Below are 15265 nucleotides of genomic sequence, written 5' to 3'. Positions count from 1 at the left end.
GAAGGAGTGGAGGGAAACAGACAGAACTAGCAGAAGAAGAAGAAGAAGGAGACAGAGCTGTGAGGGAAACAGACAGAGCAGAATAAGCAGAAGAAACAGAAGAAGAGAAGAAGACTAAAGAGTGTGAGGGAAACAGACAGAGCTAGCGGTAGAAGAAGAAGGAGTGTGAAGGAAACAGACAGAGAGAAGCAGAAGAAGAAAGAAGGAGTGTGAGGGAAACAGACAGAGCTAGTGGTAGAGAATAAGACAGAAAGAGTGTGAGGGAAACAGACAGTGCAGACAGAGCTAGCGGTAGAAGAAGAAGAAGAAACAGACAGAGCTGTGAGGGAAACAGACAGAGCTAGCAGTAGAAGAATAATTAGTGTGAGGGAAACAGACAGAACTAGCGGTAGAAGAAGAAGAAGAAGTGTGAGGGAAACAGACAGAGCTAGCAGTAGAAGAAGAAGAAGGAGTGTGAGGGAAACAGACAGAGCTAGCAGTAGAAGAAGAAGGAGTGTGAGGGAAACAGACAGAGCTAGTGGTAGAAGAAAAAAGGAGTGTGAGGGAAACATACAGAGCTGGGAGAAGAAGACAAAAGAGTGTGAGGAAACAGACAGAGCTAGCAGTAGAAGAAGAAGAAGGAGTGTGAGGGAAACAGACAGAGCTAGCAGCAGAATAAGAAGAAGTGTGAAAACAGGAAGAATAATTAGTGTGAGTGAAACAGACAGAACTAGGGAAACAGACAGAGCTCGCAGTAGAAGCTAGTGGTAGAAACAGACAGAAGAAAAGAAGAAGTGTGAGGGAAACAGACAGAGCTAGCGGTGTGAAGAAGAAGAAGAAGAAGTGTGAGGGAAACAGACAGAGCTAGCAGTAGAAGAAGAAGGAGTGTGAGGGAAACAGACAGAATAGCAGAAGAAGGATAGTGGTAAACAACAGAGCTAAGAAGAAGGAGTGTGAGGGAAACAGACAGAGGATAGCAGTAGAAGAAGAAGGAGTGTGAGGGAAACAGACAGAGCTAGCAGTAGAAGAATAAGGAGTGTGAAGGAAACAGACAGAACTAGCGGTTGGGAAGAAGAAGAAGGATGGAGTGTGAGGGAAACAGACAGAGCTCGCAGTAGAAGAATAATTAGTGTGAGGGAAACAGACAGAACTAGCGGTAGAAGAATAAGGAGTGTGAAGGAAACAGACCGAGCTATTGGGAGGAGAAGAATATGGAGTGTGAGGGAAACAGACAGAGGTAGCAGTAGAAGAAGAAGGAGTGTGAGGGAAACAAAGGGGCTAGCGGTAGAAGAAGAAGAAGGAGTGGAGGGAAACAGACAGAACTAGCAGTAGAAGAAGAAAACAGACAGAGCGGTGAAGGAGGGAAACAGACAGAGCTAGAAGAAGAAGAAGAAGTAGAAACAACAGAGCTAGCGGTAGAAGAAGAAGGAGTGTGAGGAAACAGACAGAGCTAGCAGTAGAAGAATAATTAGTGTGAGGGAAACAGACAGAACTAGCGGTAGAAGAAGAAGAAGGAGCTAATGGGAGGAGAAGGGAAACAGACAGAGCTCGCAGTAGAAGAATAATTGAGGGAAACAGACAGTGCTAGCGGTAGAGGGAAACAGACAGAACTAGCGGTAGAAGAATAAGGAGTGTGAAGGAAACAGACCGAGCTATTGGGAGAATAAGAAGAATATGGAAACAGTGTGAGGGAAACAGACAGGGTAGAAGAAGAGCGGTAGAAGAAGAAAGAAGAAGGAGTGGAGGGAAACAGACAGAACTAGCAGTAGAAGAAGAAGCGGTGTGAGGGGAAACAGACAGAGCAGGCTAGAAGAAGAAGAAGAAGGAGTGTGAGGGAAACAGACAGAGCTAGCGGTAGAAGAAGAAGGAGTGTGAAGGAAACAGACAGAGATAGCAGAAGAAGAAGAAGTGTGAGGAGGGAAACAGACAGAGCTAGTGGTAGAAGAAGAAGAAAGAGTGTGAGGAAACAGACAGAGCTAGTGGTAGAAATAAGAAGATGAAGAAGTGTGAAACAGACAGAGCTAGCAGTGAAGAATAAGAGGGAAACAGTGTGGAAACAGACAGAAACTAGCTAGCAGTAGAAGAAGAGAAGAAGGAGAAGTGTGAGGGAAACAGACAGAGCTAGCGGTAGAAGAAGAAGAAGGAAGACAAAATGAATGAGGGAAACAGACAGAGCTAGCAGTGAAGGAAGAAGAAGGGAAACAGACAGAGCAGAGCTAGAAGGGAGTAGAATAAACAGAATTAGTGGTAGAAGAAGAAAAAGTGTGAGGGAAACATGTGAGGGAAACAGACAGAGCTAGCGGTAGAAGAAGAAGAAGGAGTGTGAGGAAACAGACAGAGCTAGCAGTAGAAGAAGAAGGAGTGTGAGGGAAACAGGAGTGGTAGAATAAGAATAAAGGAGTGTGAGGGAAACAGACAGAGCTAGCAGTAGAAGAAGAAGAAGGAGTGTGAGGGAAACAGACAGAGCTAGCAGTAGAAGAATAATTAGTGTGAGGGAAACAGACAGAACTAGCGGTAGAAGAATAAGGAGTGTGAAGGAAACAGACCGAGCTAGAAGGGAGGAGAAGAATATGGAGAAGTGAGGGAAACAGACAGAGGTAGAGGTAGAAGAAGAAGAAGAAGGAGTGTGAGGGAAACAAAGAGGCTAGCAGTAGAAGAAGAAGAAGAAGGAGACAGAACTGGAGGGAAACAGACAGAACTAGCAGTAGAAGAAGAAGAAGGAGTGTGAGGGAAACAGACAGAGCTAGCGGTAGAAGAAGAAGTGGAGTGTGAAGAAACAGACAGAGGGAAACAGACAGAGCAGAAGAAGAAGAAGAAGTGTGAGGGAAACAGAAGAAGAAGAAGAAACAGACAGAACTAGCGGTGAAGAAGAAGAGGGAAACAGAGCAGAGCAAAAGAGGCTAGGGTAGAAGAAGAAGAAGAAGAAGGAGTGTGAAGGAAACAGACAGAGATAGCAGAAGAAGAAGAAGAAGGAGTGTGAGGGAAACAGACAGAGCTAGTGGTAGAAGAAGACGAAAGAGTGTGAGGGAAACAGACAGAGGTAGCAGTAGAAGAAGAAGAAGAAGAAGTGTGAGGGAAACAGACAGAGCTAGCAGTAGAATAATGTGAAAACAGACAGTTAGTGAAGAAGAAGAAGAAGGGAAACAGACAGAACTAGCAGTAGAAGAAGAAGAAGAAGAAGAAGAAGAAGTGTGAGGGAAACAGACAGAGCTAGCAGTAGAAGAAGAAGAAGGAGTGTGAGGGAAACAGACAGAGCTAGCGGTTGAAGAAGAAGAAGGGGTGTGAGGGAAACAGAGAGAGCTCGCGGTAGAAGAAGAAGGAGTGTGAGTGAAACAGACAGAGCTAGCAGTAGAAGAATAATTAGTGTGAGGGAAACAGACAGAACGAGCGGTAGAAGAATAAGGAGTGTGAAGGAAACAGACCGAGCTAATGGGAGGAGAAGAATAGGGAGTGTGAGGGAAACAGACAGAGGTAGCAGTAGAAGAAGAAGGAGTGTGAGGGAAACAAAGTGGCTAGCGGTAGAAGAAGAAGAAGGAGTGGAGGGAAACAGACAGAGCTAGTGGTAGAAGAAGACGAAAGAGTGTGAGGGAAACAGACAGTGCTAGCGGTAGAAGAAGAAGTGTGAGGGAAACAGACAGAGCTACAAGTAGAAGAATAATTAGTGTGAGGGAAACAGACAGAGCTAGTGGTATAAGAAGACGAAAGAGTGTGAGGGAAACAGACAGTGCTTGCGGTAGAAGAAGAAGTGTGAGGGAAACAGACAGAGCTACAAGTAGAAGAATAATTAGTGTGAGGGAAACAGACAGAACTAGCGGTAGAAGAAGAAGTGTGATCGAAACAGACAGAGCTAGCAGTAGAAGAATAATTAGTGTGAGGGAAACAGACAGAACTAGCGGTAGAAGAAGGAGTGTGAAGGAAACAGACAGAGCTAGCGGTAGAAGAAGAAGAAGGAGTGTGAGGGAAATAGACAGAGCTACCGGTAGAAGAAGAAGGAGTGTGAGGGAAACAGATGGAGCTAGCGGTAGAATAAGGAGTATGAGGGAAACAGACAGAGCTAGTGGTAGAAGAAGACAAAAGAGTGTGAGGGAAACAGACAGTGCTAGCGGTAGAAGAAGACGAAAGAGTGTGAGGGAAACAGACAGAGCTAGCGGTAGAAGAAAAATAAATAGTGTGAGGGAAACAGACAGAGCTAGCGGTAGAAGAAGAAGAATGAATGTGAGGGAAACAGACAGAGCTTGCAGTAGAATAAGAAGAAGAATAAGGAGTGTGAGGGAAACAGACAGAGCTAGCGGTAGAAGAAGGAGTATGAGGGAAACAGACAGAGCTAGTGGTAGAAGAAGACTAAATAGTGTGAGGGAAACATACAGTGCTAGCGGTAGAAGAAGATGAAAGAGTGTGAAGGAAACAGAGAAAGCTAACAGAAGAAGAAGGAGAAGGAGTGTGAGGGAAACAGACAGAGCTACCGGTAGAAGAAGAAGGGGTGTGAGGGAAACATGGGGGCTAGTGGGAGAAGAAGACAAAAGAGTGTAAGGGAAACAGACAGAGCGAGCAGAAGAAGAAGAAGAAGGGGTGTGAGGGAAACAGAGAGAGCTAGTGGTAGAAGAAGAAGGAGTGTGAGGGAAATAGACAGAGCTAGTGGTAGAAGAAGAAGGAGTGTGAGGGAAATAGACAGAGCTAGCGGTAGAAGAATAAGGAGTGTGAGGGAAACAAAGGGGATAGTGGTAGAATAAGAAGAAGGAGTGTGAGGGAAACAGACAGTGCTAGTGGTAGAAGAAGAAGAAGGAGTGTGAGGGAAACAGGCAGAGCTAACGGTAGAAGAAGGAGTGTGAGGGAAACAAAGGGGCTAGCGGTAGAAGAAGAAGAAGAAGGAGTGTGAGGGAAACAGACAGAGTTGTCTGTCTGTCTGTCTGTCTGTCTGTCTGTCTGTCTGTCTGTCTGTCTGTCTGTCTGTCTGTCTGTCTGTCTGTCTGTCTGCCTGTGTGTCCTGCTATCCATCAGGCTGTCCTTTCCTTTCCATCCTGCAAAGGCACACACAAACACGCGCACACACACGCACACTTCCTGAATCAAAGGATCAGTCACAGGGCCCAAACATGGGCATGGGGAATCCTTTCAACCCCTCCTCAAAGGCTCTGGCCACAGCCAGTTTCCATTAGGGCTGATACTGACACATACACACAAACACAGACACACACATACCATTTCAGAGCATTCATAAGGATGGTCATTGTGAATACATCAGAGGAGGAAATTGGTTCAGAACAGAACACGGGAAGATTCCAGTAATTGGAGTCGCACTAAAAAGGACATCCTTCAAGGATGTCGAAAACACAAAGGAAAGAGATGGCAGTGGTGATGTAAGAAGTGACACACACTTGGATACAAGTTTGATATTCTCAGGCATCCAAGCACATAAGTGTAAAGACACTCAAGACACACACACACCCACACACCCACCCACAGCCCCCCTCGAGAACCCCTCCCACCCCCTTCTCACTCTCTGGTTCATGAAATAGAACGGGTCGAAGTCCTCCAGTGGGACGCCCACCAGGCCGTTGGGGATGTCGCCGAAGATGCGCGGCAGCTGTTTGCCGGCCTCCAGGTCGGCCCGGGGCCTGGGCAGCTCCACATCTCCCAGGTCCTCCTGGTAGTGCTTGGTGCGCCGGGCCTCTTCCTCGGCGATCCGCTGCTCCACGGCAGCCAGGGACTCCCAGGTAAACCGGTGCAAGCTGTCAGGACCCGGTGGTAGCAGCACGGTGGCCATCTTCTCATCCTGAGTCTCCTGTCCTAGGGATGACTTCACCAGCTACCAGGAGGGGAGGGAAAGAGAGAGAGTATGGAGGGGGAGATAGACAGAGATCGGGAGACGTAAAAGGTTCATCAACATTGCAGTCACACATGGGAGGGTTGAAAGCAGACCTGAGTTTGCCTAAGGTCCTATTTGGTTGCTATAGTACTGTATAAGCAAAGCTTGGGGGGGGGGGTTGTCATTGATATAGCCTCCCATTCACCCCCATTATCTCATCAGCACGGGCAATGCCTCTCTGTCCTCAAAAAAGATGGTGGCGCCAGCTCTGTCAGGAGGAATGGGTCAAAATTCACCCAATTTATTGTGGGAAGCTTGTGAAAGGCTACCCGAAACGTTTGACCCAAGTTAAACAATTTATAGGCAATGCTACCAAATACTGCATGTAAACTTCTGACCCACTGGGAATGTGATGAAATAAATAAAAGCTGAAATAAATCATTCTCTCTACTATTATTCTGACATTTCATATTAAAATAAAGTGGTGATCCTAACTGACCTAAAACAGGGAATTTTTACTAGGATTAAATGTCAGGAATTGTGAAATACTGAGTTTAAATGTATTTGGCTACAGTGTGTGTAGACTTCTGGCTTCAACTGTATCCTCCAAACACCACCTTCTCTGGCATTATCACTTAAATAAATGCTCATAAAGTGTTACTCAATATTCGTCTTCAGAATCACTTTCTAGGTCAATACACCCATTAAAATAGTCCTCAAATGCAGCATTTCAATGAGAGTCCACCACACAATAAGATATTAAAGATGTTAAACAACATCTCAGGCCTGACCCGCATTAAAGCTTATGGTAAAAGTATCCCGTCCTGTTTTGCAGCTTTATAAAACGGGTTCAATTCATTTGTGTTTGACTCCTTGGCCTTTGTGTGACCCGTGCGCCAGTATACCATGCATCTGAAACCTTGTCTTTTATTTCCACACAGTTTTAGTTGTTCACCGCAACCGGGCAGCCTGCACTGTACAGACCCCTGATGCAACGGACATTGTGCAGGAACAGAACGGCAGTACGCTTGGGTTGCTTTTCACCCCCTTACAGCAGAATCTTAACCAACGCAGAATCCTGCCTCTCTCATCTGTCCATGTTTTCACATCAAGCTCACATGACCCCTTATGTATTGTCTGTATAATTATCGTAGTAACCACCAGTCCAGGATACATGTGTAACATGAATATAATCAACATGTTCCGTGCTTATATTATAGATATTTGGGGAAATATAAAGATAATTCAATGAGCGCTTGAGTTAATAACGTGTTGTTGTGTTTGCATTTGCTGTGTACATCCATGGGAAAGCATGGTGGTTAATTTAATGGACACCTCTGCTTATAACGCACTGTTGTTATGGAGCCCAGAGATGCTGTCTGAAAAGACACCTAATGGAGCTAAGAGAATAAACATCGCAGACCTGGATATCCTGATAACACATCCCCACTGAAACAGAATGACTGTACTGCATTGTACTGTACTGCACTGAGCTGCACTGTACATGCATCACAAGCAGCAAATGCAGAGCCTATTTATTTTCTCCTGTCTTTTGTCTATAGGTCTTTATGTAATAGGCCTACTATGGTATAGGCGATGTGGGATTGTGTGCATGTGGTCATCACTGACTCTAACATCACAACGTGTGGCCAAGCAGACAGGAGAACAGGGCACCAAAACGGAAGAAAACAGACAACTTGGACTCGTCCAATTACGAACGCTGATTTTTCTTTTATCCGTTGCCAAAACATTTTTTTAAACGTGCCCTAATGAACACAACCCAGATAGTATGGTGCTGTGTGTCCAAATAACATAATGTATTAATTACATTGACTGTCACTAGGGCCTGGTGGTCAGAGCTGTCCCCCGTTCTCAACACATCAGTGACCTGTTAACCCCCCCGCACCGCTACACGGTCAGAGAACAGTAATAGGTAAGATGGCGCCGACAGACATGGCAGCTCTGCTTCTAGCTCCTATTTTTTTTCCCGCTATACACGCAATAACATCTGCTAAATATGTGTATGAGACCAATAACATCTGCTAAATATGTGTATGTGACCAATAACATCTGCTAACACCCTGTAGTCTAACACCCTGTAGTCTACACCCTGTAGTCTAACACCCTATAGTCTAGCACCCTGTAGTCTAACACCCTGTAGTCTAGCACCCTGTAGTCTAACACCCTATAGTCTAGCACCCTGTAGTCGAACACCCTGTAGTCTACACCCTGTAGTCTAACACCCTATAGTCTAGCACCCTGTAGTCTAACACCCTGTAGTCTAGCACCCTATAGTCTAACACCCTGTAGTCTAACACCCTATAGTCTAGCACCCTATAGTCTAGCACCCTGTAGTCTAACACCCTGTAGTCTAACACCCTGTAGTCTAACACCCTATAGTCTAGCACCCTATAGTCTAGCACCTTGTAGTCTAACACCCTGTAGTCTAGCACCCTGTAGTCTAGCACCCTGTAGTCTAGCACCCTGTAGTCTAGCACCCAGTAGTCTAACACCCTGTAGTTTGGCACAATGTGTTCTAACACCCTGTAGTCTAGCACCCTGTAGTCTAACACCCTGTAGTTTAGCACAATGTGTTCTAACACCCTGTAGTCTACACCCTGTAGTCTAGCACCCTGTAGTCTAACACCCTGTAGTCTAGCACCCTGTAGTCTAGCACCCTGTAGTCTAACACCCTGTAGTTTAGCACAATGTGTTCTAACACCCTGTAGTCTTCACCCTGTAGTCTACCACCCTGTTGTCTAGCAACCTAGAGTCTAACACCCTGTAGTCTAGCACCCTGTAGTCTAGCACCCTGTAGTCTAACACCCTATAATCTAACACCCTGTAGTCTAGCACCCTGTAGTCTAGCACCCTGTAGTCTAGCACGCTGTAGTTTAGCACACTGTAGTCTAACAAACTGTAGTTTAGCACAATGTAGTCTAGCACAATGTAGTCTAGCACCCTGTAGTCTAATTCCCTGTAGTCTAACAACTTGTAGTCTAACACACTGTAGTCTAACACCCTATAGTCTAACACCATCTAGTATAACACACTGTAGTCTAACACCCTGTAGTCTAACACCCTGTAGTCTAACACCCTGTAGTCTAACACCCTGTAGTCTAACAACCTGTAGTCTAACACCCTGTAGTCTAGCACCCTGTAGTCTACACCCTGTAGTCTAACACCCTGTAGTCTAACACCCTGTAGTCTAACACCTTGTAGTCTAGCACCCTGTAGTCTACACCCTGTAGTCTAACACCCTGTAGTCTAACACCCTGTAGTCTAACACCTTGTAGTCTATCACCCTGTAGTCTAACACCCTGTAGTCTAACACCTTGTAGTCTAACACCCTGTAGTCTAGCACCCTGTAGTCTACACCCTGTAGTCTAACACCCTATAGTCTAACACCCTGTAGTCTACCAATATGTGTTCTAACACCCTGTAGTCTAACACCTTGTAGTCTAACACCCTGTAGTCTACCAATATGTGTTCTAACACCCTGTAGTCTAACACCTTGTAGTCTAACACCCTGTAGTCTACCAATATGTAGTCTAACACCCTGTAGTCTAACACCTTGTAGTCTACCAATATGTAGTCTATCACCCTGTAGTCTAACACCTTGTAGTCTACCAATATGTAGTCTATCACCCTGTAGTCTAACACCCTGTAGTCTACCAATATGTAGTCTAACACCCTGTAGTCTACCAATATGTAGTCTAACACCTTGTAGTCTAACACCCTGTAGTCTACCAATATGTAGTCTAACACCCTGTAGTCTAACAAACTGTAATTTAGCACACTGTAGTCGAATGACCTGTACTCCAACACCCTATAGTCTGACACCTTGTAGTCTACCACCCTGTTGTCTACCACTATGTAGTCTAACACCCTATAGTCTAACACCCTGTAGTCTACCAATATGTGTTCTAACACCCTGTAGTCTAGCACAATGTAGTCTGTCACTATGTAGTCTAACACCCTGTAGTCTAACTCTCTGTAGTCTACCACAATGTAGTCTAGCACTCTGTAGTCTACACCCTGTAGTCTAGCACCATGTAGTCTAACACCATGTAGTCTAACACTATGTAGTCTAGCACCCTGTATTCTAACACCCTGTAGTCTAGAACCCTGTAGTCTAACACCATGTAGTCTAACACTATGTAGTCTAGCACCCTGTAGTTTAGCACCCTGTAGTCTAGCACCCTGTAGTTTAGTGACCTGTAGTTTAATGAACTGTAGTCTAACACCCTGTAGTCTAGCACCATGTAGTCTAGTGACCTGTAGTCTAACACCCTGTACTCTAACACCCTGTACTCTAACACCCTGTAGTCTAGCACCCTGTAGTCTAACACCCTGTAGTCTACCACAATGTAGTCTAGCACCCTGTAGTTTAGCACCCTGTAGTCTAGCACCATGTAGTCTAACACCATGTAGTCTAACACCATGTAGTCTAGCACCCTGTAGTTTAGCACCCTGTAGTTTAGCACCCTGTAGTCTAGCACCCTGTAGTCTAGTGACCTGTAGTTTAATTAACTGTAGTCTAACACCCTGTACTCTAACACCCTGTAGTCTAGTGACCTGTAGTCTAACACCATGTAGTCTAACACTATGTAGTCTAGCACCCTGTAGTCTAACACCCTGTAGTCTACCACAATGTAGTCTAGCACCCTGTAGTTTAGCACCCTGTAGTCTAGTGACCTGTAGTTTAATGAACTGTAGTCTAACACCCTGTACTCTAACACCCTGTAGTCTAGCACCCTGTAGTCTAACACCCTGTACTCTAACACCCTGTAGTCTAGCACCCTGTAGTCTAACACCCTGTAGTCCAGCACCCTGTAGTCTAGCACCATGTAGTCTAGTGACCTGTAGTCTAACACCCTGTACTCTAACACCCTGTAGTCTAACACCCTGTAGTCCAGCACCCTGTCGTCTAACACCCTGTAGTCTAGTGACCTGTAGTTTAACGAACTGTACTCTAACACCCTGTAGTCAGTATAGCTGGAGTACATTGAATGTAAAGGCCAGCTCGGCCAGCTTGACTGAGAGTCCATTTAGGCAAATACAATTCCTTCCCAAAATAGGGTTGATCCACTGGAGTGCACTATATAAGTCACCAGGGGCATTGAACAAGTTAAATGGGCCTTGGATTCATTTCAAAGGCTCGCTGCCTGCCCCGCTCGGGTCCTTCAGCTGCAGCACATGAGCGCAGGCGTCTAAAGTGAAGTCCGAACAAAAGGGATATGGGGGAAATACAGGGTTTACCTGAGGATAAGAGCGCGAAACTTCTGGGACCAGATGTCGATGATTTAGAACAGCTTGCTCACCACACACAAACACACACACGCGCACATGCACACACACACACACACACACAAAAACAACTGGGCAAGAGCAGAGAATATCACTAGGATGCTTCTTTGCATTGTAAAACACATTGCAAAATAGGACTTTGCCACTTTCAGCACTATGATTTCGTTATGGGGCAGATAAAGAGACATGAGGCATTATGATTTATATATGATGGGCAGATAAAGAGACAGGAGGGAAATAAAGAGGGAAAGCAGAGAGCCTATCAAGAAATAATTTCAAGTAGAGATCCCCAGTGCCTATTTCTTTCCTCTGAAATTACAACCCTCTCATTTTTTATATTTCTATACTTCTGATCATAATAAAAACGATGTCACTGTCACTGATGTTTTCTTTTTCTGGTAGGATTGACAAAAGTGAGCTAAAGACCTAAGTCCTGGTCAGGTTCCCTGGCATTGAAACTAATGGGATGAAAACAGTAGGTTATTCAGTAATGCACAACATGCAGATAGAAATATATTGTAAAGAACAAATGTAATTGTCTGCTGAGTAGAATTAGGAATCATGTCAGCGATATTTCTGTCTGAAATGTTATGAACATTTCACCTCATTGAACACACCACAGCTATTGTGCCATAACCCAGGAAAAAAAACAAAAATCATAACTTAACCTAATCTTTATTTTACCTATCTCATTGAGGTTAAAATATTGCTTTTTCAAGGGAGACCTGGCACCTTACTTCAGCGCTGGGGTCAAGCCCACCACTCTCTGCCCCCCATTCCACCCTAAACCCGTCTATCCTGGGACTGGGGATTGACCTGGTATTGCTTTGGGAAATCAGAAATAAAGAGCAACACATGGAGGAGCAGTGTACCAGCGGTGCCAGAGGCTAAGGGCTCAGTCAGAGCTTCTGTCCAGCCTATTCAACCGAAGCAGGGAGAAGAATCTCTCACTTTACAGGCTGTCAACATGATTTGTTTATGTTTCCTATTAAAAAAATCCCAACATGTACTAGGATGTAAGAAAAGCCATAACCTTGAAGGGACCGACTGGATGCTGTGGGATGACTCTCCTTCATACCCACACGTCCGTGTCTCACCATCGTATGGTAGCCTGGGGGGGGGGGGCATTTTAACGTCATAGATTTAGCCGGTGGTAACTTGTGACATAGACACTGGCTGGAATGCGGTTTTAACCAATCAGCATTCAGGATTAGACCCACCCGTTGTATAAATACATATAAACAGTTAATCGGGAGATGTGAGGAAAGAATGTTGGTAGATAAGAAACATTATCTGTTTTTCTGAAGTGTTACTATGCAATTGACGATTCATTCTAGGATTTAAACAGAGTCACATAAATGGACAGAGACTTCGAGTGCATGTGCGTGTCAAGCATGACATTCTCACACTCACGTACCACGGTCAACCGAGGCTGACAGCGGAGTTATTCTTCATCGTGATTGTGTGTCGTGCACCTCTAACCTTGATGCTCAGTTCGCAAAGGAGCCAGTCACTGTAAGAAGCACTGAGCCTTTCGTGGCTGTAAGTCATCCTACAAAATACAGACTTTGTTCAATTGATTCCATAGTCACCGTGATAAGGGGGAAAGGGGATCATACTTAATCAATTGTGCCGGCGTAATAGCAGACGGCTTCTTTATCATCAGTTAGTTATTATTGAGACTTTAAAGGTCAATGCTACTGCAATGCTACCGTACCTGTAGACTTCCAGTCATTGTGCTAATGCTAGATAGTATTGGCTCGCCAAACTACAGCTAAGTTCCTTCATACTGCACGCAGTCACATATCCCTTTAACTCCCTATCAAAAGCTTCCAATTTCCTCACTGTCCATATCACTAAGGAATTATCACAGTCCACACACATCAACACAGTCGTGAAGAAGGCACGACAATGCCTCTTCCCCCTCAGGAGACTGAAAGGATTCAGCATAGGCCCCCAGATCCTCAAATTGTTATACAGCTGCACCATTGAGAGCATCTTGACTGGCTGCATGACCACTTGATATGGCAACTGCTTGACATCTGTCCGCAAGGAACTACAGAGGGTAGTGCGTATGGTCCGGTACATCACTGGGGCCGAGCTCCCTGCCATCCAGGACCTCTATACCAGGCGGTGTCAGAGGAAGGGCTTGAAAATGGTCATCCATAAGAATGCTAAATAGTTAGTTAAATATACTGAACAAAAAAATGAATCCAACATGCAACAATTTAAATGGTTTTACTGAGTTACAGTTCATATAAATAAATCAGTCAATTGAAATAAATTCATTAGGTCCTAATCTATGGATTTCAAGAGTGGGCAGAGGCGCAGACATGGGTGGGACTAGAAGGGCATAGAATGAGTTTTTCCCCACAAAAGGGCTTTATTGCCAACATAAATATTCCTAATTTTCATCAGTTGTCCGGGTGGCTGATTACAGACGATCCCACACGTGAAGAAGCCGGATGTGGAGGTTCTGGGCTGGCGTGGTTACACGTGGTCTGTGGTTGTGAGGTCGGTTGGACATACTGCCAACTTCTCTGGAGGCTGCTTATGGTAGAGAAATTAACACTAAATTCTCTGGGAACATTTCTGGTGGACATTCCTGCAGTCAGCATGCCAATTGCACAACCCCTCAAAACATCTGTGGCATTGTGTTTTATGACAGAACTGCACATTTTAGAGTGGCCTTTTATTGTCCCCAGTACAAGGTGCATCTGTGTAATGATCTTGGCTCAGTAACAGGAACGTAAACCAATATGTGGACAGAATTTCAGACAAATAATATTTTTGTGAGTATGGAACATTTTTGGGATATTTAATTTCAGCTCATGAAACATGGGACCAACACTTCACATGTTCGTTCATATTTTTGAGGTTGAGGTCAGGGCTTTGTGATGGCCACTCAAATACCTTGACTTTGATGTCCTTAAGCCATTTTGCCACAGCTTTGGAAGTATGCTTGAGGTCATTGTCCATTTGGAAGACCCATTTGAGACCAAGCTTTAACATCCTGACTGATGTCTTGAGATGTTGCTTCAATATATCCACATAATTTGCCTGCCTCATGATGCCATCTATTTTGTGAAGTGCACCAGTTCCTCCTGCAGCAAAGCACCCCCACAACATGATGCTGCCACCCCCGTGCTTCACGGTTGGGATGGTGTTCTTCGGCTTGCAAGCCTCCCCCTTTATCCTCCAAACATAACAATGGTCATTATGGCCAAACAGTTCTATTTTTGTTTCATCAGACCAGAGGACATTTCTCCAGAGAGGACGATCTTTGTCCCCATGTGCAGTTGCAAACTGTAGTCTGGCTATTTTTTATGGCGGTTTTGGAGCAATGGCTTCTTCCTTGCTGAGTGGCCTTTCAGGTTATGTCGACATAGGACTCGTTTTACTGTGGATATAGATACTTTTGTACCTGTTTCCTCCAGCATCTTCACAAGGTCCTTTGCTGTTGTTCTAGGATTGATTTGCACTTCTCACACCAAAGTACGTTCCTCTCTAAGAGTCCTTCCTGAGTGGTATGACGGCTGCGTGGTCCCATGGTGTTTATACTTGTGTACTATTGTTTGTACAGATAAACGTGGTACCTTCAGGCATTTGGAAATTGCTCCCAAGGATGAATCAGACTTGTGGAGGTCAACAATTTGTTTTCTGAGGTTTTGTCTGATTTCGTTTGCTTTTCCCATGATGAGAGAGAGGCACTGGGTTTGAAGGTAGGCCTTGAAATGCATCCAGAGGTACACCTCCCACTGACTCAAATGATGTCAATAAGCCATGACATCATTTTCTGGAATTTTCCAAGCTGTTTAAAGGCACAGTCAACTTAGTGTATGTGAACTTCTGACCCACTGGAATTGTGATCCAGTGAATTATAAGTGAAATAATCTGTCTGTAAACAATTGTTGGAAAAGCTACTTGTGTCATGCACAAAGTAGATGTCCTAACCAACTTGCCAAAACTATAGTTTGTTAACAAGAAATGTGTGGAGTGTTTTAAAAACAAGTTTTAATGACTCCAACCTAAGTGATCTAAACTTCCGAACTATACATATCTACCTCAGTTGCCTCATACCTCTGCAATTGTTCCATGTGTATATTGCCAAGTTATCTTTACTCATTGTGTATTTATTCCTTGTGTTATTATTTTTCTATTATTAATGGG

General features: G+C 44.6%; 1 protein-coding gene across 1 annotated transcript in view; it reads right to left on the bottom strand.

Moving 5' to 3' along the window:
• LOC118361769 (sodium channel protein type 4 subunit alpha-like) overlaps positions 1–15265 on the bottom strand; it is a 202105-nt gene that overhangs the window by 166442 nt on the left and 20398 nt on the right. The window contains exon 2 of the mRNA XM_052483777.1: positions 5477–5785. Coding sequence (XP_052339737.1) covers positions 5477–5743 — 267 coding nt within the window. The 5' untranslated portion in view covers positions 5744–5785. The remainder of the gene's footprint in view (positions 1–5476; positions 5786–15265) is intronic.

This window comes from Oncorhynchus keta, chromosome 28, assembly GCF_023373465.1.
Source record: "Oncorhynchus keta strain PuntledgeMale-10-30-2019 chromosome 28, Oket_V2, whole genome shotgun sequence".
NCBI classification, from domain to species: Eukaryota; Metazoa; Chordata; class Actinopteri; order Salmoniformes; family Salmonidae; genus Oncorhynchus; species Oncorhynchus keta.
Note: the sequence above shows the minus strand (reverse complement) of the source record. Positions and strands in the feature narration are given on the sequence as shown.